The sequence below is a fragment of the Urocitellus parryii genome, unplaced genomic scaffold (genome assembly GCF_045843805.1).
Source record: "Urocitellus parryii isolate mUroPar1 unplaced genomic scaffold, mUroPar1.hap1 Scaffold_59, whole genome shotgun sequence".
Classification (NCBI taxonomy): domain Eukaryota; kingdom Metazoa; phylum Chordata; class Mammalia; order Rodentia; family Sciuridae; genus Urocitellus; species Urocitellus parryii.
In genome coordinates, this window is record NW_027554094.1 from 2,155,740 (window position 1) to 2,179,046 (window position 23,307).

A 23,307-nucleotide genomic window follows, 5' to 3' on the forward strand; every position below is an offset into this window, starting at 1 on the left:
TAAAAAGTTTAATTCTAAAAATTGTCTCTTAGAATATGCAATAGATGAACATAGTACAAAATTTAGAAGTCTATGTTTACATTTAAATAGTGATTAAGAATTTATAATGTATAGATGGAACATTAATGTTAAACATAACTTTTCGTTTTCATTTCCCTTTTCTTTGAAAATAGAAGGAGTTCGTAATATTTCTAATCAGCTTTCTATAACAACCAAGATTGACCAAGAACACCCAGACATGAGAAACTATGCTAAGCAGAAAGGATGGTGGGATGGTAAAAAGGAATTTGATTTTGCTGCAACATATTCTTATCTTGACACAGCCAAGATGATGACTTCATCAGGCAGATACTGTGAGGGCTACAAGCTTCTGAATAAACACAAAGGTAATTTTAGCATTTTAATAATGTCAAAATAACAAATTACATTTTTGTGGATATAATGTAGGAGTGATAAATCTGTTTTTAGGAATTATATTTAATAAAAATATAGTCATTAAAACTGAAAACAGTATGATGATGTAAGCTATTTTTTGAGATGTGTAAAATTTATAATTGTGGGAAGGTAATGATTCTATGTGAAAGTTCAGATTTTCATTTCTTAGAAACTTTAAAAAAAAATTCTGTTAATATTCTTCAAACAAAATTGTGGTTACTTCTCAGATTTTTTTTTTTTTTTTGGTACCAGGGTTGAACTCAGGGCTGCTTAACCACTGAGCTACATTCCCAGTTCTTTGCTAAGTCGATGAGCCTGGCTTTGAATTTGTGATCCTCCTGCCTCAGCCTCCTGAGCTGCTGGCATTACATGCGTGCACCACCCTACCTGGATCTCAGAATTTTTTGAAACATGGAAACATGCTTCTTTGACTCTTGCTGCTACTTCTTGTATTTATCTTTTGATAGTACTCTTTTAAAAAAATATTTATTTAGTTGTAGATAAACATACAGTATGTTTATTTATTTTTACATGGTGCTGAGGATCAAACCTAGTGCCTCACATATACAAGGCAAGTGCTTACCACTGAGCTACAGCTACAGCCCCTTGATAGTACTCTTATTGGTTATTTTATTACTGTAAATTATATCTAGAAGTTCTGGTTGAGAAGACAAACTGAGCAGATACAAGAATTCCCTCCTTCCCACTTCAAAACTTCAGAAATATTGATTAAAATAGTCATTAAAAGCATATATAACTAAGTTCAAATACAAGAATAGGAAATCACCAGGTTCTAAAAATGAAGAGAAAACCTATAATATGAGCAAGATTTGGAATATTTCCACCCCCAGACAGTCCTCCTCATCTCTGGGTCAAAGGGCAGGGGGATTCTGCATTGGAGCTAAGCCTTACAGGCTAGAGTTTTAACATCCATGAAAGCATAGATGGCTAGGTCAAAGACTTGTTTGGAAAATAGGAGCTAGGCTCTTTCCCAAGGTACAAATCTAAAAAATACTACTGTACTTCTTGCCTAGATTCCTAGCCTAGAGTTGCGCTTCCTGCTTTCTCAGGCTATAAGTCAATACAGTCTCTTATGAGAGATTGAACTCTCAACCACATTTATTTTGTGGGCTACCTGTGTGGGGCTGAGAAACAAATGTTGGTTTGGAATTAGTAAACCATACAAGACCTCAGCATATGTGTATTTCTAACTCTACTATGTGAATATTTGATACAATACATATTCAGATTTTACTCAAATTACCTATCTAATGGAAAATGTACTATAATAAATCTACATGTAACTGCACTGAAAACATTTAAATTACATGGGATTCTGATGAAAGAATGAAGTTTCTATCTATACTATAATAGCTTCTCCTGTAATGTCCTCAAGTATTCTGACTTTTCCTGTGTATTATCTGATCTGCTGTTAAATCTCATCTAGTGATGTTTTCATTTTCAATATTGTATTTCATCTCTACAAATTTCATTTGGTTCTTTATCTTTCATTTGTCTACTCATTACCTTTGTGTTTTTCTTTAAATCCTTGAGCATATTCGTCATATAGCAATGTAATAGAAATTTTAGCATTCTTGTCTGCTAACAATATCATCTCCATAATTTTTGAGTCTGTCTTCCGGTGACCAAATTTTCATCTTTTTTGCGGGAGGGGGAGTTGCATTTTCAAGGATCTAGTAATTTTGATTGGATGGTGGGCATTATGATTTTATTTGATGAATGCTGCAATTTTGTATTCTTTGAAACACTATTGGAATTTTAGTAATTTCATTCCTTTAGGCCTATTTTTAAGACTTATTAGGATCGCTCTATAGTAGTCTTTCCTTTGGGGCTGGTTTAAGTCTAATTCTGGGGAGGAAGAAGATATAAATGACTAGTGTCAGAAATAAGAGTTCATTATAGGCTCCACAAACTTTAGGAAACTAACAAAGGAATACTACAAATAAATCTATGCTCCTAAATTCATTAACTCAGAGGAAATGAACCAATTCCCTAAAATCCACAGAACACCAAAATTACCTAATAAGAAATGGATAACTTGTTTTAGCAGATACTTATCTTAATTGATTATACTCAATCTGCAAACTATCATTGGCTCAACTTTCAGTCCATTTCTTGCATTCTGCCCCACATGATTATTTAGGGATCAGATGAATATTTGGGTTATTTGGGCAGATGTGTTCTTTTTTTGTTATTGTTTTGAACAGAGAATTTAGAATTTCTTCTGCCTGACTCTCTGCATTATGGGATTTGCCCTTCACTTTCCAGTGCTTGTGGTTGACCTCTGGTTCTTGAGGTCAGAAATACCAAGGTTATCTGTTGCAGCCAGCACAGCACTGACTGTGGACTTCCTATAAGTTGCAGTCATAAAAAAATTGGGAAACTCACCCTATGCATCATCCTCTCATCCACATCACCTCCAAATTTTCTTGCCTTTGTTAGTTGTAAAGAGCCCTCAGGTTAATTGTTCATTGCATTTTTATTCCAAGTTTATATTAGGGAGGGTTGGTCTGATACGAGCTTACATAGTGAAGTTCAAAGTAGAACTCCTTCACATGTCTTTTATTATTCCATGATATTATTTTACTTTTAAAAATAAATATATTCACATGATTGAAAATTTAAAGGTACATTTGTAGTCTGTCCCCAAATACTTAGTTTTTTCCCCCATAGGCAGTTCTTTATATATTCTCCCAGAGATGAAACAGGTTTAATGAGACAAATATGTATATGTATTTTACTGAAATGGTAGCATGCCATTTATACTTTTGTACATATAACTTTCCAAAGTTAGTAGTATATAATACAGATCATTCTATTTTAGTATCTGCAGAACTTTCCTTTAAATAGATACATATTTATTATTTTGATATTGCCTCAATTTTTATGTAGTAGTATTTTGATCATTACATAATAAAGAATGATTGTATGAATCATACTTTAGCTAACAAATAACTGTTACTTAGGTAATTTTTAGTTTTTCATTACTGAAAATCATATAAAGTGTTCATAGCCTACTTATATTCATATCCATGGTTATTTTAGTAGAATGAGTTTTTAGAAGAAGAATGTGCAGTCAAGATGTATATATATTTTAAAGTTTTTGAAACACACTGCCACAGTGGCCACCAGAATAGATACATCAATTTAAATTAACACCAGCAATATTTGAATAGTTGAGTGCCTATTTTCTAAATACTTATTTTTTAACCTTTATAATTTTGTGGGGGGTACCCAGGATTGAACCCAGGGGCACTTAACCACTGAGCCACATCTCCAGCCCTTTTTTATGTTTTATTTAGAGACAAGAGTCTTGCTGAGTTGTTTACAGCCTTGCTAAATTGCTGAGGCTGATCTTATTTTTATTCATTTTTAAATAGTTCTTTTTATTTTTTAAATTTTTATTTATATATGACTGTGGGATGCATTACAATTCTTACCACACACATAGAGCATAATTTTTCATATCTCTGGTTGTATACAAAGTATATTCACATCAATTCGTGTCTTCATACATTTACTTTGGATAATAATGATCATCACATTCCACTATCATTTATAACCCCATGTCCCCCTCTTCCCCTCCAACAACTCTGCCCTATCTAGAGTTCATCCCTGCCTCTCATGCTCCCTCTCCCTATCCCACTATAAATCAGCCTCCTTATATCAAAGAAGACATTCAGGATTGTTTTTTGGGGGATTGATTAACTTCACTTAGCATTATCTTCTCTAAGTCCATCCATTCACCTGCAAATCCCATGATTTTTTCTCTTTTATTCCTGAGTAATAATCAATTGTGTATATGCCACATTTCTTTTAATACATTCATCTACTGAAGGGCATCTAGGTTGGTTCCACAGTTTAGCTATTGTGAATCGTGCTGCTATAAACACTGATGTGATTGTGTCCCTATAGTAAGTTGTTTTAAGTCCTTTGGGTATAGACCCAGGAGAGTGGATAGCTGGGTCAAATGATGGCTCCAGTCCCAATTTTCCAAGAAATCTCCAAACTGCTTTCTATATTGGCTGCACCAATTTGCAATCCCACCAGCAATGTATGTACCTTTTCCTCCACATCCTCGCCAACACTTGTTGTTTGTATGCATACTAGCTGCCATTCTGACTGGAGTGAGATGAAATCTTAGAGTGGTTTTGATTTGCACTTCTCTAATTGCTAGTGATGATGAACATTTTTTCATATATTTGTTGATTGACTTATATCATCTTCTGAGAAGTGTCTGTTCAGGTCCTTGGCCCATTTATTGATTGGGTTATTTGTGTTTTTTTGGTGCTTAGCTTTTTAAGTTCTTTATATACCCTAGAGATTAGTGCTCTATCTGATGTGTGAGCGGTAAAGATTTGCCCCCAAGATGTAGGCTCTCTATTCACCTCACAGATTATTTCTTTTGCTGAGAAGAAACTTTTTAGTTTGATTCCATCCCATTTATTGATTCTTGATTTTAATTCTTGTGCCACAGGAGTCTTATTAAGGAAGTTGGGGCTCAATCCCACATAATGGAAATTAGGGCCTACTTTTTCTTCTATTAGATGCAGGGTCTCTGGTTTTATTCCTAAGTCCTTGATCCATTTTGAGTTGAGTTTTTTGAGTGGTGAGAAATAAGGTTTTAATTTCTTTTTGTTGCATATGGATTTCCAGTTTTCCCAGCACCATCTGTTGAAGAGGCTATTTTTTCTCCAGTGCATGTTTTTGGTACCTTTGTCTAATATAAGATAATTGTAATTTTGTGGGTTAGTCTGCCGAAGCTAATCTTGAACACATAATCCTTCTGCCTCTGCCTCCTGAAACACTGGGATTATAGGTGTGTGCCACTGCACCTGACTAGCCCTTATAAATTTTGTAGGTAAAAGTGGCATATTATTATCTCAATATATATTATTTTATTAGTAAGATTAGACATTCTGATATTTATTGAAAATTTATAATTTTCTTATAAATTGTCCACTTATTAGTGTATCTTTTTCCCATTTTTTATATTGGGTCACTATTAACTCCTAAAAAATAACTTTTAATGTACTTTTCCCCTTTGCTACCAAATAATTCTGGCAGAATAAATTTTATTTAGATTACTGAGTAGCAGATAATAGCTAAAAGAGTCATTTTACTAAAAAAACATGTGACTGCTCTATCCTCCTTCACTTAAAGAATAAAATGGTTCTATAAATCAATCAGATACCAACTACTCAGATGGATCAGTCAGTGATTGATATTTGCTTTTTTCAAGTATTCATTAAACAAATTAATTTCACATTAGTTATTTTTCAAAGTATTTAATATCTTATATTTTAATTTCTAAAACAATGTCAAAATTTGAAATATTTTCTACAAAGTTTCTTAATGTTAGTTTATCATTTTATTTTATGTATTAATTAATTTATTTTTAGTACTGGGATTGAACACAGGGGTGCTGAACCACTGAGCCACATCCCCAGCCCTTTTTTGTATTTTATTTAGAGATAGGATCTTCCTGAGATGTTTAGGGCCTCGCTAAGTTGCTGAGTATAGCTTTAAACTTTTGATCCTCCTGCCTCAGCCTTCTGAGCCACTGGGATTACAGGTGTGTACAACCATGCCCAGCTAATTTATCATTTTATAAGTATATTTAAACTATTTTTCCATAGGGATAGGTATATAAAAAATGATACAGAATGTTATACTAAATATTTCAATTTTAGACTTATTATAAAAGTAGATTTAAAAAAAGTTGTAGCAGTATCTACTCTCATTTATTGCAAACTTATCCAGGGCTAGGTACTGTATTAAGTTATTCACTTACATTTTCTTTTTAAACAGCCATATGAAGTAGATATTATCTTCATTTTACAAATGAGAAAACTATATGTATTTGTGCTCTTCATTTATATTCTCTATGAAACTGAAAAAAGGGCTTTTTAAATTTACCTTTATTTTTCTCTTAATACTTAGCTCAATGTCTTGTACTACTATGTTGTGTGTGCTTAATAAGTGTTGAAATGATTAATTAAGAATCATTATTGGGTTGAATTGAATTAAATTGTAACTTCTAGGTAGTTTAGCAAAGATCACTGTTGTGTATATTTTTCAGGCAGTAAACATAAAGTCAAGGAAATAAAATTAGCAGATAATTTTTAAAAATGAAGAGCAACAATGCATAATTAAGATGGAAAGGAAAATGTCAAGAATGTAAGGTTTAGAGTAATTGGACAAAAGGAAGAAAACCAAATAGAAATAATAAAACATTAATTCCCCAGTGCATCATAATACTTGTTATATTTAACTACAAAATACTGAATTGTAGATTTGATAGTTATACATGAATATATTAATATATGCATCTGACATGAAGCTTATTTTTTTCAAGTGTGAAGTATAGTTCATCTAGCTTTCTGTGCTTTGCCAAAAGAATAAATGTATTTCCAATTCTTTCATAGAAAATTGTCCACTAGTACATTATGGCTAATTTTTCTAGATAGAAGAGCCTACCTTTCTCCTTTCTAACCATCCCTACCTGATGGCTATTAACTGTGCTGCATGTATATCCAAATTGTATCTATATTCACTCATGTATTTTAAATAACTAGTTTAAATTGCAATGAAATTGCACCCTGTGTTTTGCATTTATTTTACTGAACCCTGCCACTGCAGTCTCAGTACTTATTCAATGCTTGCTAGTGGATTACTTATAGCTACCCTACTCAAGTGATCATGTAAATCCTCCTTTCATTTTGAGAATTGTAGGTTTTGAATACAGAAAACATTTTTGTAATACTTGTATTATCACAGTGTTATGTTCTGCCACTGTTTTTTATTAAAACTTGCATTTATAGGAATTTAGACTTGAATCATTTTTAAATCTCACTAGGTATTGGAGCTATGTATCTGATAGTAGTAGATCAGTATGGGTGGTAGGCTTTTGTTTTATTGCCGAGTTTTAACATTAAAGGTGCTTTTTTGGGTAACACCCTTTTTTCTTCCTGTGTTTTTCAAAATTAACAGAAAATTATGACTCCTATAACAAGTTACCTATAAATTCAGTAAGTTATTTTTCTTGTTTGAATTTGAAGTCATGGTTATACTGTGAAGAAACCAGATAGAATATGGACTTGTGTAAATCTATTTTCATTACCATAAAATTGTTGGTAAGTTGCATGATTAACTGATGACAGAACATTACATTATTGTATATGAAAGTTAATTTTCTTTTGAAGTATCACAAAAATCATATTTTGGGTATAGACTTGCTATGAGCTTTTTCTTTTCTTTCTTTCCTTCCCTCCATTTTCCCTCCCGGAATTGAACCCAGGGGCACTCAACCACTGAGTCACATCTCCAAACCTTTTTGTATTTTATTAGAGACAGGGTCTTGCTGAGTTACTTAGGGCCTTGCTAAATTGCTAAACTCTGGGTTTGAACTTGCAATCTTCCTGTCTCAGCCTTCCATTGGGATTATAGGCATGCACCACTGCTCCCAGTGAAGCTTTTTCTTTTAATCCCCATGTTAGGGGAATGGTGTGGGGAGATTCTTGCTTTCCCTATTCTATTTATCTTTGTGAGTTACTTCATTTTAAAATTTCTTTCTGGTAAGTATTGTAAAATGTTGTGTTTATTATTTGGTGCTGGGGATTGAATCCACGGCATTGTGCATACTAAGCGTGTGCTCTACCACTGAGCTATATCTCCAGCCCCAAAACTGTAGAGTTTGGGGAGAGAGGAAAACAAACAAACAAACAAAAACTTGTGGTCAATTAACCATGTTAAGTGAAAGTTATTTAAGTCTTTAGAACTATGTTTAGCTGGGCATGGTGATGCTCGCCTGTAATCTTAGCAGTTTGGGAGACTAAGGCAGGAGGATAGGAAGTTCAAAGCCAGCTTCAGCAATGTAGCAAAACCCTGTCTTAAAATAAAAAATAAAAAGGGCTGTGGATGTGATTCAGTGATTAAGCACCCCTGGGTACAATCAAAAACAAAACCAAAAACTGATTTTAAGGAAACAATTAAATATTTCCACATAAGTTATCTGAAATACCTGATGGCAGACACTATGTTTTATTACTTAAAAAACAAACAAACTGTACTTGTTACAATATGGATATACCATGTTCATTGTTGTTATTAAGAACCTGGTACTGGGCTGGGGATGTGGCTCAAGCGGTAGTGCGCTCGCCTGGCATGCGTGCGGCCCGGGTTCAATCCTCAGCACCACATAACAACAAAGATGTTGTGTCCTCCGAGAACTAAAAAATAAATATTAAAAATTCTCTCTCTCTCTCTCTCTCTCTCTCTCTCTCTCTCTCTCTCCTCTCTCTCACTCTCTCTTTAAAAAAAATAACCTGGTACTATTTCTGGGTAAGAAAAAACTGATGTATTTAATAAATTGGAGGCATAATAATGGAGTGGTTAAAAGAATACTGCTACCTGTGTTGGAGTACTTGGAATTAAACTTACCTTCTTCCAGGAATAACTATAATAACTGGAGTAGTGGAAATCTCCCTGTTTAAAAACATGAATGAATACCTGAAACAGTCAGAACATGACTTTTTTTTTTTTTGCAGTCCTGGGAATTGAACATTTTTCAAGTATGCTAGGCTGACTATACCCCACCCCTCTTTTAATTTTGAGACAGGTTTTGCTGAGTTAACCCAGACTGGCCTCTAACTTGCAATCCTGTGTTCCAAGTAGCGGGATTATAGGTGTGCCCCATGGTACCCAGTTTCTCTTTTTCTTTCTTTCTCTCTTCAGTGCTATATATTGAACCCAGGGCTTCATTCATGCTAGGCAAGTACTCTTCCTCTGAGTTACAGAGCTAATATCGCCAGCCCCCCAAAACCTGTTTTATGAGCTAGAGAACAATATGAGAGTATTTATAATACTGTTTTTTTATGTGACATGAAAAACACCTCCTTATTACTCTGCTTTTTCAGAATTATCCTGGCAATTTTTTTAATAATCATATATTTTATTTTATTTTTAGTTGATTTAATTTTTTTTATTTCTGGAAATTCTTGAATGTTCATTTTTGCCAATGAATTTTATAATATTTTTTCAGTTTATCCCAAGAAAAGTCTCATACAAAGTCAATGACAAATAACACATGGGTAGAGTTAGACCTATTAATTGAAGAGAAAACTAAGGATGGTAATATGATCAAGTGCTTTCAAAGACAGTGACTTCAGTATTAAAGGATTAAGAGAGTGACAACCCATTATTGGATGCTGGGAAATGATGGGTTAAGAAACTTGATGTAATCCTCAAATATTTTTGTGAAAATTGTCTTTATGATCATCCTGCAGTAGTCATAAAGTATTCTCATAAAATTTTGTTGGAAAAATTATACTTCATTCTTTGTTCTAAGAATTAGCATGTTAAAATTTAAAACTAAATTGTTTTTTGTAAGTTTATATTTATATAAATTTATTTCTGTAATATTTTTATTTTACATTAAAAGTTCAATCAATCCTTTTTACTCCATTATTTACCATGAAGTTTTGATTCTCATTTTAAATGTGTTACTTTGAGTAGTAGTCTTTTCTTGTGTCAGTTTTCTTTTGATAATGAGAATTTCTTATATTCAAAGGAAAACTTTTAAGCCTATTCTGAAACTTTTTAGGAGAGATTGTCAATGACTTGTTAACTGTTGTTACTTTAGTTGAAATTGGATCATATTCATGAAGAGATATATCTCTTCATATTTATATCTCTATATAGATATACACCTCTAGTTTCTATGACAGTGCCTGGCACTTAACAGATGCCCCAAAATGTTTTTTTTTTTAAATAAATGAGAACTAAATAGAGGGAAATATCATCCTTTTCTATAGGGAATGTATAATCTAATGATGGGGCTACAACAAATAAACAAAAGATTAGTAATGCTTATAGATGGAGAGGAAAAGGTCATTTCAGTTGAGCTTAATAGTAAGTTTTAATTTTCAGGAGTTTGAATTTGATTTAGGAGGAATTTGGAGTGATAAATTTTGCAGAAGAAAATTAATGATAGGTCAGAAGAAAAACAAACTATTTTTGTAGGACTGCTGTGTTAGTCAGCTTTTTAATTGCTGTGACCAAGATACTTGACAAGTACAACTTTGAGGAGGAAGTTTATTTTGGCTCACAGTTTCAGAGGTCTCAGCTGATTCCATTGCTCTGAGCTCTTGGTGAGGCATAACATCATGGTGGAAGGGCTGATGGAGGAAAACTACTCAACTCATGATGTCCAGAAAGCAGACAGAGAGGGATCAGGGACAAATACAAAGGTACACCTCTAGAGACCTAATTCCTCCAGTCATTCCCACCTGCCTATAGTTACTGCCCAACTAGTCCATTCAAATTATTAATCCATCAAGTGGCTTAATCCACTAATTAGGTTTCAACTCTTACAATCTAATCCTCTCACTGCTGAACATTTCTGCCTTCACACAGGAACTTTGGGGAAATACCTTATATCCAAACCATAATAACTATATAGGTAGGTTAGGGTTTTTTTGTTGTTGTTGTTGTTACTGTAAGGTAGTTCTGAGCCACATCTTTGACTATAAATGTGTATAGCAAGGAACAGAGCTGTCTGAAAACATCAATGACTTTAAAAAAATTTTTGTGATGCTTTCCAAATACTGAATTCTGAAACTCTGTGTAACCAGGGACATGTTATATTTACTAAAGATAGAAAATAATTTTTTCTATTTTCCTCAAAAAAAATTCTGAAAAACAATACACATTAAATATAAAAGCATAAAACAGTATAATCACATGCAATATATCATCACATACATGTTTCATCTCACACATGGACGTTTAATTTTTAAAGTAGCCCAGCAGGATTATGCACACCCAAATTCCATTAACCATAATGTGTTTTGTCATCTTCATTCTTTTTCAAGTTCTAGCCCACACTTTAATGTAAGCTTATTAATGTCAGACACAGAAATTAATATAGGAAAAATAATGTGTTGTTTTATAAAAATAATTTTTTATAATATTGGAAACTAAATACAATATTTTTATTGATTGAATGGACAGGCTCAGATAATAGGTTATTGAAATATCATCAGTTCATTACTAAATATGCCTTAAAAATTCTGTTAGTGCAATAGGATTGAATGTATTTTTATACTATTGATTGCTTTTGCTTACAAAGTTTTTACCTGTTAGAATGTTTTTGAGATTTTGCATATTTTATATTTAAAAGAAAATATCTTTCTGTGACAATGTGCTGTTGAAACAGAGTTTGTTTATAGTTGATATCTCATTTATACCAAAATCGATATCTCCTATATTATCAGTAGAGAAAGCAGTTTGTAATTGTAAAATATATATATGCAAACATATTTAATGGATTTTAAAATTATTTCCCTAGGAAACATAACATTTGAAACAATGATGGAAATTCTCCGAGATAAACCAAGTGGCATTAATATGGAGGGAGAATTCCTGACCACTGCAAGCATGGTTTCTGTTTTACCTCAAGATTCCAACCTTCCTTGCATTCACTTCTTTACGGGGACTCCTGATCCTGAGAGGTAAAGTCACAAAATACTGTGAACTAGCAAGTGGTCATGGTATGGGGAAGAATCATAGTGTGTTGATAATTCTGTGAGACTAAATTTTTGTTACATAAATAAGACAACTTGTTGGTGGATTTTCTGGGCCAATTTTAGATTGCAATTTCCATAAATGTGTAACTGTTCTCATTTTTTATGGGAAGAAAAGGCTTATAGTTTTGTATTTACCCTTATCTGTACTCCTCTTTCCTACAAATATATTTAACATTGTCAAGAAAAGAAGGTAGATAGGTTTCTCTACTCAGATTTCAGACATTAATGACATTAGATGATTTATAAGTTAGTAAATTGAATAAGTAATGTAGTTGTGCTAGATTTACTTTTGTACATATAGAAAACACATACATATAAAACTTAAACTATCAGTAGTTCAAGTTATATCTTTAGGACTTTATTTATAGACTATCTTGATTCAAGTCATTTGTATCTCTTACCAAATTTAACACCACATTACATTTAGAAATGATTTTGTACTTGCTATCCCTTAATGTTATAGACTTTCATATTGTTAAAGATACTTCAAGAAGTTAGAGTGTGAAACCTGTGTCCCTTCATTAACACTTGTACTGATTTTCACTCCAAGTTATAATCCTCAGTCTATAACACTGAGAATTGTTCTTACCTTAGGAAATGGAAAACTGTTCATTCACTGACATGGTATATGTGCTGTGCTCTCAGTAGGTCGGTATGAATGCAGCCCTAAATTAAGCATTGCCCCTGCTATAAATGAGATCACACTGTACACTGGGATTTGGGCATAGCATAATTAATATGACAGGAACAACTTACTTATGTAGCATCATTAACAGAAACTTCTCTAAGAGAATCTTGGAAAACTTAGAATAATGCTGAATTTTTAAACATTTTGACATGTCAATTTAATTAAGTCTCTTTCTTCTAGATCAGTTTTTAAGCCTTTCATATTTGTGCCACATATTTCACAACTGTTGGATACCAGTTCACCAACATTTGAACTTGAAGATCCAGTTAAAAAGAGGCTGCACTTAAAGAGTAAGCCTGACAGAAGACACCCACTCTACCAAAACCACCAACAGGCTTTGGAAGTAATAAATAATAATGAGGTATTATTATATTATCTGTTGTATCATTAGAATAGTTTAAAGTATGATTCAATCTGAATTCTAAACATTGAAGAACCAATTTCTTTCCTTCATGTAAAAAGTAGGATTATAAATAGTATAGATGCTGCTGGAGATGATGGTGCCCGCCTGTAATCCCAGCAGCTTGGGAGGCTGAGGCAGAAGGATTGGATTTCAAAGCCAGCCTCAGTAACAGCGAGGTAATAAGCAACTCAGTGAGACTCTGTCTTTAAATACAAAATAGGGCTGGGGATGTGGCTCAGTGGTCAAGTGCCCCTGAGTTCAATCCCCGGTACCCTCTACCCCCACCCCCCAAAAAAAAAAGAAATAGTGTAGATGCTATTACTATAGTAAAGCTGTATTATTTTTACTTTTGGTTAAGAATATGTATGTTGTGACTATTTTAGAGAAATTTAGTATATTAAACATAATAATAACTAACATTTATTAAGCACTTATCATATACCATTTTATATGGATTATTTTATTTAATCTGCACAATCATTTTATGAGATAGGTACTATTGTTATCTCCATTTTACTGATAAGGAATCCAAGACTAGGAGAGAGGTTTAGTAATTAGCTTAGTATCTCACACCAAAAATTACAAAGACTCTAAAGGGCAGTAAATTTTAATCCTACAACTGCAGATGAAAATTAATTGGAAGTGATTGAAGGCCACATAGACTTAAAATAATAAGTTGTTTTTAAAAAAGATAATATATGCTTATTATTTTAAAAATGTGAACATTGTAAAGAGCAACATATCACCTGAAATCTCCAGAAATAAGCAGATGTATTTATTTTATGACATAGATTGAAACTTAATTTTATAAAATATACCTCTTCAGCCTTCCCTATCCCTTGCCTGTCCAACTCCCCCCCCCCATAAGAATGAAATGGGGCTGGGGTTGTAGCTCAATAGTAGAGTACTTGCTTAGCATGCATTAGCATGCATGCATGAGGCCTTGGGTTTGATCCCCACCCAGCATTGCAAAAAAAAAAAAAAGAAGAAGAAGAAAAGAAAGAAAGAAATAAAAAAGAAAAAAAGAAAGTACAAGTGCTGTCTAAAGGCAACTATCAATTGACAACGTGCAATGAAGGAAAAGATTAACCATCCTATATCTTTTCTTGGCTATTTTTACCACTTGCTAATTTTTCTTGCTATATAATCCTTTAACTTTTTCAAGATCTAGGCATTTACATCTGTCTACATTTAAATCAATTAAATTAATTTTCCTCCAGGCAATTACTCATTTTTGCCTGTAATATGTTTGCATAGTTATCTGCCTTTTTCCCCCCACTTCACTATTTTGCTTTTGCTTGAAGCACTTTGCCAGACTTCCTATTTGCTAAGAATTCTTAATGCTGATTCTGCTTTATTGGGGACCAGTTTGTTTTCACATCTGGTCTACAGTCTAAATACTGTTTTGTAGCTTAGTGGTGTGAAATGAGAGGCAAGTAATAGGAACCCACTTAATATGCTGACTGGGGCCCAAGTGACTGGGCCTGAGGTGTCTATCATTCCTATGTACTTAGCTTATTCTACACACTCAGAACAGTGTGGTGAACAATGATGTGCACTCTGATTCTTTGGTCTTTGCTCAAGTCCCTTAGTGTTATGCTTCAGGAACTTCCCTTTACTCCTCCTGTGCAGTTTCCACACAGCCTTTGTTGCTCATAATTGCTCTCATGAGCTTTCACTTCTCTTTTCCCCATTATACTGCTTCTGGGAGGTGAGCTTTATAGAGTTAGTATTAAATATTTGTTAAAGTAAATTAAATTGCTGATTGGAATTACAAAGTAATTTTGGGATAAAAATGAAAAGCTCGGGGCTAGGGTTGTGACTCAGTGGTAGAGTGCTCACCTAGCATACATGAGGCACTGGGTTCGATCCTCAGCACCACATTAAAAAAAATAATATGTCTGCCTAAAACTAAAGATACATAAATAAATAAATGTTTAAAAACATTAGAAGCTGTTACTGTTTAAAAGATGTTAATTGTTGATTGACAATATAAAGTGGTGGAAAAATAATGTAATTTGAGGGTGGTATCAATAAGCTGTGTTCTAGTTCTGACTCTATAACTACTTTTTTTGTTTTAGGGAGACTCAGTCCTACTGATAGTTTTAATTTACATTTCTTGATTACTAGTGAGATAGAAAATCTTCTATATTTATTGGTATAAATATTAAATGACTTGGCTGGGTTTTTTTTCATAGCTTATTTCTTAGGTGATTTAAAAAAAATTTTTTTAGTTGTTGATAGACCTTTCTTTTATTTATTTATATGTGGTGCTGAGAATTGAACCCAGTGTCTCACACATGTCAGGCAAGTTCGCTATGCTGAGCCCCAGCCCCAGCCCCTCTCAGTTGACTTTTGGGTCATTTATGTTTGTGTGTTTTGCATCAAAGAGGCAAAAAATATGAATGTTAACTTTGTTATGTGCAGGGATTTTGTTGTTGCTGTTTTAAAATATATATTTTAGTTGTTGATGGACCTTTAGTCATTTATTTGTATGCAGTGCTGAGAAATGAACCCAGTGCCTCACACATGTGAGGCAAATGTCTACCACTGAGCCACAACCCCAGCCCTTGTTGTTGTTGTTTTTGATGCTGATAATTGAACGCAGGGATTTCATTCAGTCTAAAATAGAGATTCATTCCTTCTATATTTACATATTAGGAGGGGTAACTAATCCAGAAGTAGAAACCACAGTGAACAAATCTTGTCTGTGAGGGTGGGTTGGAATTTGGATAGATTCATGTACTCATGTATGTGTATTTGTGTACTTTTCATTGTTTAGGATAAATACTGTTTAGGAACAATACTGGATAACATGAGGAAGCTGGAGAAAGAACTATTCAAAAAGATGGAGTCAGTCCTCCAAAACAAGCATCTTGATATGGATAAAATTGCTAATCTCTTTCCTCAGAGTACAAAGAATGAAATTAGAATTTATAAGGCAAATATTACTTCATAGCAATCATAGAAATGGTGGAAATCTCCCTCAAAGTCAGAATCCATTGTCTTGAGGTAAACCTACTTAGCTATTATTCTTTAATAGCATTCAAGTGATAGTTCAATTGTTAAAACTCATATAGTTTTGCTGAGATACTGACAAAGAAAACCAAACATATATCATGAGGTAGCTAGGTGTTATTCCAGGCAATTATTTCTTTTAGCCACAATAACTTTTTTTTTGTCACAATAATTAAGTACTCAGGTGCTGGGGCTGAGGCTCGGTGGTACAGCACTTCCCTCTCATGTGTGAGGCATTGGATTTGATCCTCTGCACCACATGCAAATAAATAAAATAAAAGTATTGTGTCCATCTACAACTAAAAAAAATTAAGTATTCAATTCTACATAAAGCATAAGACATTAATATGATGCATGGATTTATACTTATAATTTCGTAGAACCCTCAAATCATTTTATCAATTATTTTAAGTTTTTTTTAGTAACGGAAAAAATATGAAGTGGTGAGTTTTCTTACGCTTTAAGCAAATATTAACCAGTGCTAACATGGGAATTTTCTAGATTTACACACTAAATCTTTGTCATTGTATTAATTCTGAAAATACACTTTCATTTAAACACACTCTGTATCAAGAGTTGGCTTACCAGTGAACTTATAGCTCCAATTGTTTAGCCTTCCACTGTCTCTTAGAAACCACTATTTTGTTTTTAGTTTTCTCTGTTTTGCTTTCCCCATAATGTTGGAATCATACAGTAGGTATTCTTTCAGATTGATTTCTCTTGCTTACTAGTAACATACACTTAAGTTATTCCGTGTTTTTCATGACTTGATAATGCCTTTCTTTTTAGCCTGAATAATATCCCACTGTCTGGATGTATCACTGTCTGGATGTATCATTACTAAAGGACATTTTGGTTGCTTTTAAGTCTTGGCAATTATGAGTAAATCTACACACTGCCATATGCAGGTTTCTGTGTGGATGTAAAATTTCAACTTACATTGGGTAAATTACAAAGTGTGCAACTGCTGGGTCATATGGTAAGACCATGTTCAGTTTTTGTAAGAATTCGCCAAACTGTCTTCCAGAGTCACTACCATTTGCATCCCCACCAGCAATGTTGCACCATATCCTTCCCAGCATTTTTTGTGTCAGTGTTTTAAATTTTTACTATTCTAATAGTTGTGCAGTTGTTTCTCGTATTAATTTGCAATTCCCTAGTGACATGAAATGTTGAACATCTTTTCATTGCTTATTTGCCACCTGGGTACATCTTCTTTGGTGAGGTGTCTGTTCAGATCTTTTGCCCATTTTGAAATCAGTTGTTTGTTCATTTTCTTATTGTTGAGTCTAAAACTCTTTCAAAGACATTGTTCTTGGGTTAAAGTCTCTTAACAAATACCACCAAGAGCCTGCTAATTAATCTGTCCTCTGTCTTTATCTTATTACACGTTCACCATTGTTTTTTATGTTTCACCTATGCTGCCCTTTCAAGTCTTGGAATGTGCCCAGTTCCTTCCTCATGGAACATTCATTCCGTGTTCTCACCTTTTGTAGTTCTTTTAATGGTTTTGCCAAGACAGGAATTCCTTAAGGAAGTTTTCCTCAAACCACAAGGTCAGGTCTCTCTTAAATACTCTTGGAGCCACACGCTATCCTGATCACAAATTAATTATACATTAAACATTTGCACAGAACTTTAAACACAGTAGAACTAAGCTCTATGAAACTAGGAATCATATTTGTTCTTACTGTTGTATGTGCAGTGTTCAGTATTGTGTCTGGCATGTAATAAATGCTTATTAATAGATATTTGCAAAATGAATATTCAGATACTGACAGGAAAAATTTATACAGTCCTCTGCCTATAAAAAGCAAGGTTGCAGAAATTATCTAGATAATTTATCTATACAACTTGTTAGCTTTTGATAAGTTTCAAATCAAGCTGTTGCTTCTTTCCATATTAGAAATGGGAATATATCCCCATATGAAAGCAAGGATAATTGGGGCTGGAGCCATGGCTCAGTGGTAGAGGACTTGCCTCACACGTGTGAGGCACTAGGTTCAATCCTCAGCACCACATAAAAATAAATATATTGTGTCTATCTACAACAAAATGTTTAAAAACACAAGGATTATTAATGTATTATTAATGTATGTAATTATTAGTGTAAATTAATATAATATAGCTTGACTTTTACTGTATAAATGCAATTGGGCTGTGAGTACTTGTGGGGGTGATTAATGCCTTGGGATATATTGTAAAAAATTTAAGGTTTTATTAAATTTTATCTATTGTAAGAGTAAAAAATATAGTTGCTGAATTAAGCTTTTTATTAGGTCAACCCTTAAATTATGTTATAAACCAAGGGAGTCATCTAATAAATTGAGTACTTTACAGAAAGCTACATTGTTTGATCTTGATGAAAATATCAGTTTATATATTTATTGTTAAAAAAAGAATGTTGTCCTAGAAATAATATGTAGCCTAGAATTTTGGAAAGTTAGTTCCTTCTTGTAAAATTTTCCAAAAACAGTTCTACATAGTGAATTTTTCTCTTTTGCATAACTTTTGGGTCACTAATCATTATTCTCCAAGTACCAAAATATACTTTATCTTATTCTAAAAATATTAAAAGCAAAGCACAAGTTAGGCATGGACTTGTTCATTGAGAGTTAAGATAACAATAGACTATGCTGAAGATTAGTAAAAAGGGGTAGATTTTAATCAAAATTGTACCAGATAATTTTCTCAGCTGTGACTCTACATATGAAAAATCATGAGATGTGGCTCAGCAGTAGAGTGCTTGCCTGGCATGTGCAAGGCGCTGGGTTTGATCCTCAGAACCACATAAAAATAAATAAAATAAAGGTATTGTGTCCAACCACAACTAAAAATAATATTTAAGAAAAATCATGAAATGTATGTAAGGCACTCTTAATTTCATATTAACTCACTCATAAAAGGTGTTTAGTGAATTCATAATTGGGGAAGTTCCTATGCACAGGACCTAATGGGTCATGAAGAAAGGGACAGTCTTAAGAAACTCATTTAAGAAAACATTAAGAACTTAGATTAAAGACCCGTTTGATAGTATCTGTATCATTGCAGTTGCCCAAAGAAAAGATGACAGCAGTGAAAGTTAAAATAGGTAGTTTATTGAGAAACTTGCTTTGTCAGTGAGAAAGTAACAGTTACAAATATTTTCATTTAATAAAATTAACATATCCTTAATCTAAAAACATCTCTTAAAATCCTTTATCTGAAACTGCAGATCATTCTGATCTAGGATTTTCTTTTAGTGTCTCCCATGGAAAAAGAGGTTGCAGAATCCTTTTGTGCAAATAACAGAACATATGCAGTATGACTTATTTGTATGACTTGTTCATAAATAAAAAATTTCTCCACTTGAGTTTGAGTTGCCTGCATGCATGTGAGTTACATCTCTATTGGAACAGCAGTGAGGCTTTATGCTTACTCCTGAGCATTCAAAGAGTATTAACGTGGTCATATTTTTTTAGAAAAAGTTCCCCCACAAGACAGTTCTGTTTAAAAACACGCCCATTCTCTAATGATAGCTTGAAATTTGTATAGGTTAATGGTATACTAAAGTAAAATTTACTTGTTAAATACACTAGGCTTCCATGCAGGTTTTTAAAAAATTTATATATCTGTTGCATTAAAAGGGCAATAATTTTCTAAACGGCTTTATATAGAAAACACTAAACATGAGATAAACATTTCAACATATTTTAAGTAAGTTAAACTGACACCTAATAATTAAGTAGATGTTCAAAAATCATGTGAATAACTCCCTTTAATTTTCTGAAGATGAACTTTATCTGTTATGGTCTGAATGTTTGCATCCCCTCAAATTCATATGTTAAAATGTAATCCCCAGTGGGATAGTACTGGGAGGTGACTAGGTCGTGAGGGTAGAGCCCTCATGAATGGCATCAGTCCCTTTCTCAGGGCTGAAGAGACAAGAGTTTTTCCCTTCTACCATGTGAGGTCACAGCAAAAGGGCACCAGCTGTAAACCAGAAATCAGGCCTTCACCAGACACTGAGCCTGCCCATGTCTTAAATCTTAGACTACACAGCCTCCAGACTTATAAGAAATAAGTTTCTGTTGTTTATAAGCTATCCAGTTTGTGGTGTTTTGTTATAGCTGCCTTAATGGACTAAGATAGCAACATTTAGTAATTTAAAAATTTAAAAAACAGATTTTTTTTTAATACATAGAATTCATAGACTGAATTCTAAAGGTAGTCATAGGGTGCTATGTCTAGAAGTTTTAATTCTTGACTTGGCCTATATATATGGTCCTTTTTATTCACTGCAGGGAGAAAAGTAGTAGGGTTATTATTCTGTACTATGTTGCTTTGTGCAAATAATAAGTGATACATCACATGACAATAATTTTTTAATATTTAAATAAATATGCACAAATTACTATCTGTAGCACAAAAGTTAGAGATTGGATTTTGATGATAATATTTATGGAGGTTTTTATTCCTTTCCTAATGACATAGATTAGTACTTTGGTTATAAGAGCAAGAAGAGACAAGCCTATTTAAAAAAAAAAGGCAGTGATTCTAATTTGTTAATGAGTTTTTTCGAAGAAATGGACGGGGGCTGGGAGGAATAAGAACCTCTTATTAGATTCAGTAAAATTATTTTTTTTAGGAAGTGCCATTAATAAATGTAAAGTTACCATAATTTTATGTCCATTTCACCAGCAGAACATCTGTCAAATTTGGCAATTAAAAGGAATTGTCAACTGGATATTGATTTTGAAGTTATAGCAAACAGTTGCAGGAAGAAATCATTTTATAATGTTGCCACATTAGTATTATTTATAGTAATTATTATATTCACTATCAGAACTTTTCCTTTTGTTTCTTTCTTTTTCCTAGGTCACTTTCCTATGTGTTTTCCATACTAAAACCACAGTGTTAGCACGGGGCGGGGGGAATGCATCTTGTCAGATTTTACAGAAGTGGCAACTAAGGCTCAGAGAGGGTCTAACTTTCCCAAGATCACACAGATAAATACTGGATCTGGGACTAGAATATGATTCCATGGAGGATTCTCTCCTTTATCATTTAGGACTTAGGAGAAAGTGAAGATGGGGGTGAATGCTCAATTTCTTTATAGCTTTCCTGTTGGGGGCTGTCTGCATTAATAGCAGAAGTCTGTTCAGGACTCTTTTGAAGAAATCTGTAAAACAAGTACTCATCCCGAAATTCATATTCATTGGTAATATGTTGGATGACTCCCCCTTGCACCAGTCTGTCTCCATATATCACAGCTTCACCACGGTCAGAGGCAAGGCCAACTTCAATTAGCCAGTTCACCTGGTCACAGCCACAGAAGGTCCCAGCAGAAGTCTTTGCACCACACCTGTATGTCAAAGGAATGATTCACCCATATGTTCTGTAAACCTGGTATCAGCACTGCATGGTAGAGGACAAGCAAGGAAAAAATAGAAGGAAACAAGGGAAGACGGCACGATAGTTAAAAGCATGGCAGGAATGAAACTGTTCTGAATATAAAGGAATTGTTAACTTTCCTGACCCCAGAAAGACTCCTGGAGAAAAATAAAATATGCCAATAATGCTTGTGAAAACAGAAACGCTTCAACAACAAAAAATGGACATAGGTAATGTCTGAATATTAAATATATTATAATTTCTTATATTCTTATTTGTGCTAAGTAATTTTAATTGTCTCAGGAACATTACATATTTTTTGTAAGCTCTTAAGAAGTGACTATTTTTATTAAACTACTCAAATCAAACTTTATTATCGTGCCCACAAGTAGTGTTTCTTTCCATCAGCAACCAAGACAACCTCACTTTTGTGTTTGTCAGGATTTGCTTCATTAAAGAGCAAGGAAAGAATAAGTGAGATCTGTCTTGCTACAAATCTTAAGATTTTTTAAAATGTGCTTTATAAATCTACTTCTTGATCACTTAAATTTTGTCTTCTTAATGCAAATATGAGGTCCTTCAAATGTGTTCAAATAAACAAGGAAAAGAGAAATGAAAAAAAAAACCCAACCAAACCCAATTACATAAATTCTGTACAAATATGCAATAGACAACAAAAATCTGTCCACAAGCATCAGTCAAGCTGTAAAACCTAAAGTGCTTGACAATGAGAAATAGCGAATGAAGACTGAGATGAAATGAGAAACAGGTGACAAGAATTTAAAAACATTTTATCATAAATAAAATATATGTGTATCATATAAGAATTATAAAAAAGGTTAATAAACGAAAATGTTTCTCAAGTATGTAAAAATCACAGTATGTTTTGTTTTGAGGTGCTGGGGATGTCACCCAGGGCCTTCATGCTTGTTAGGCAAGCACTCCACCGCTGAACTACATCCCCAACCCCAGATTACAATATTTTAACTTAGTAATAAGAACTCTTAACTTAATTCTTTGCAACTGCAAACATCATTTTGACAGAAGCCTGAATGTTACAACCCCTGTCTGAGCCTTCTTCCTGTTTGTTGGCTTTTAATTTATAGTCCTAATGCCTTCTGTCCCAGACACCAATTGAATAGTTTCTTGAAGACTGTGATCAGGCAGCTGTAACAAAAGCCCATGGAGATGTACAGAGTGTCAGAGAATGTGATGCTGTACAGGCAGTAGAGCCTGGAAAGGGACAGGGAACAGGCCAGAACACTACCAGCTGGTGCCCATTCAACCATCTGGGACCAAGGCAGCCTGGCAGCCCTGCAAATGGTAAGAGCTACACTTCCCGACAGTTGGCAATCACAACAGGCCTGACAGAGATAACAACAGAGTTTTCTTTTTTAATTTTGAAAAGCAGTTGAAAAACAAGTTGTTGATGCGGATAATATCTTGAAATAATTGTGCTCAGCCCTTTAAGGGTAGAACATTAGCTTTTCTCCATAGTTTACCATTAGGCTAGGCATATCACAGACATTTTGTCACCTAATTCAAACAATATTGAGAGTCGGATTTTTTAAGAAAAGGAAAACTAAGGCTAGAGAATTGAACCTGCCTATTGTCACACAGCCAAGAAACTTCAATTCAGGAGTTGAATTCTAGTATTAACCTACACCCAAATGCTTCCCCTTTCCACCATCTAACCTAGGCTACCTTCTGATTATAATGGCATGTATATTAAATATAGTGGCATAATAGGTGCAAATAAACTCTCCTATATAATTTTCCGT

The 23,307-nt window shown here is 33.6% G+C and overlaps 2 protein-coding genes across 4 annotated transcripts in view; one reads left to right on the forward strand and one right to left on the reverse strand.

Moving 5' to 3' along the window:
• Positions 1 to 22,710, forward strand: part of LOC144252774 (secernin-3-like) — a 34,056-nt gene extending 11,346 nt beyond the window's left edge. The window contains exons 5-8 of one of the 3 annotated variants that reach the window (XM_077794885.1): positions 174 to 386; positions 11,807 to 11,969; positions 12,913 to 13,093; positions 22,633 to 22,710. In XM_077794885.1, coding sequence (XP_077651011.1) covers positions 174 to 386; positions 11,807 to 11,969; positions 12,913 to 13,093; positions 22,633 to 22,638 — 563 coding nt within the window. In that variant the 3' untranslated portion in view covers positions 22,639 to 22,710. Of the gene's footprint in view, positions 1 to 173; positions 387 to 11,806; positions 11,970 to 12,912; positions 13,094 to 15,917; positions 18,169 to 22,632 lie in introns of those variants that run through there. The other 2 variants (XM_077794883.1, XM_077794884.1) reach the window with 2 other exon arrangements.
• The window catches only part of LOC144252775 (lysosomal cholesterol signaling protein-like), a 48,339-nt gene continuing 45,768 nt past the window's right edge, over positions 20,737 to 23,307 (reverse strand). The window contains exon 16 of the mRNA XM_077794886.1: positions 20,737 to 21,497. Within this exon, the coding sequence (XP_077651012.1) occupies positions 21,200 to 21,497 (298 nt within the window). The 3' untranslated portion in view covers positions 20,737 to 21,199. The remainder of the gene's footprint in view (positions 21,498 to 23,307) is intronic.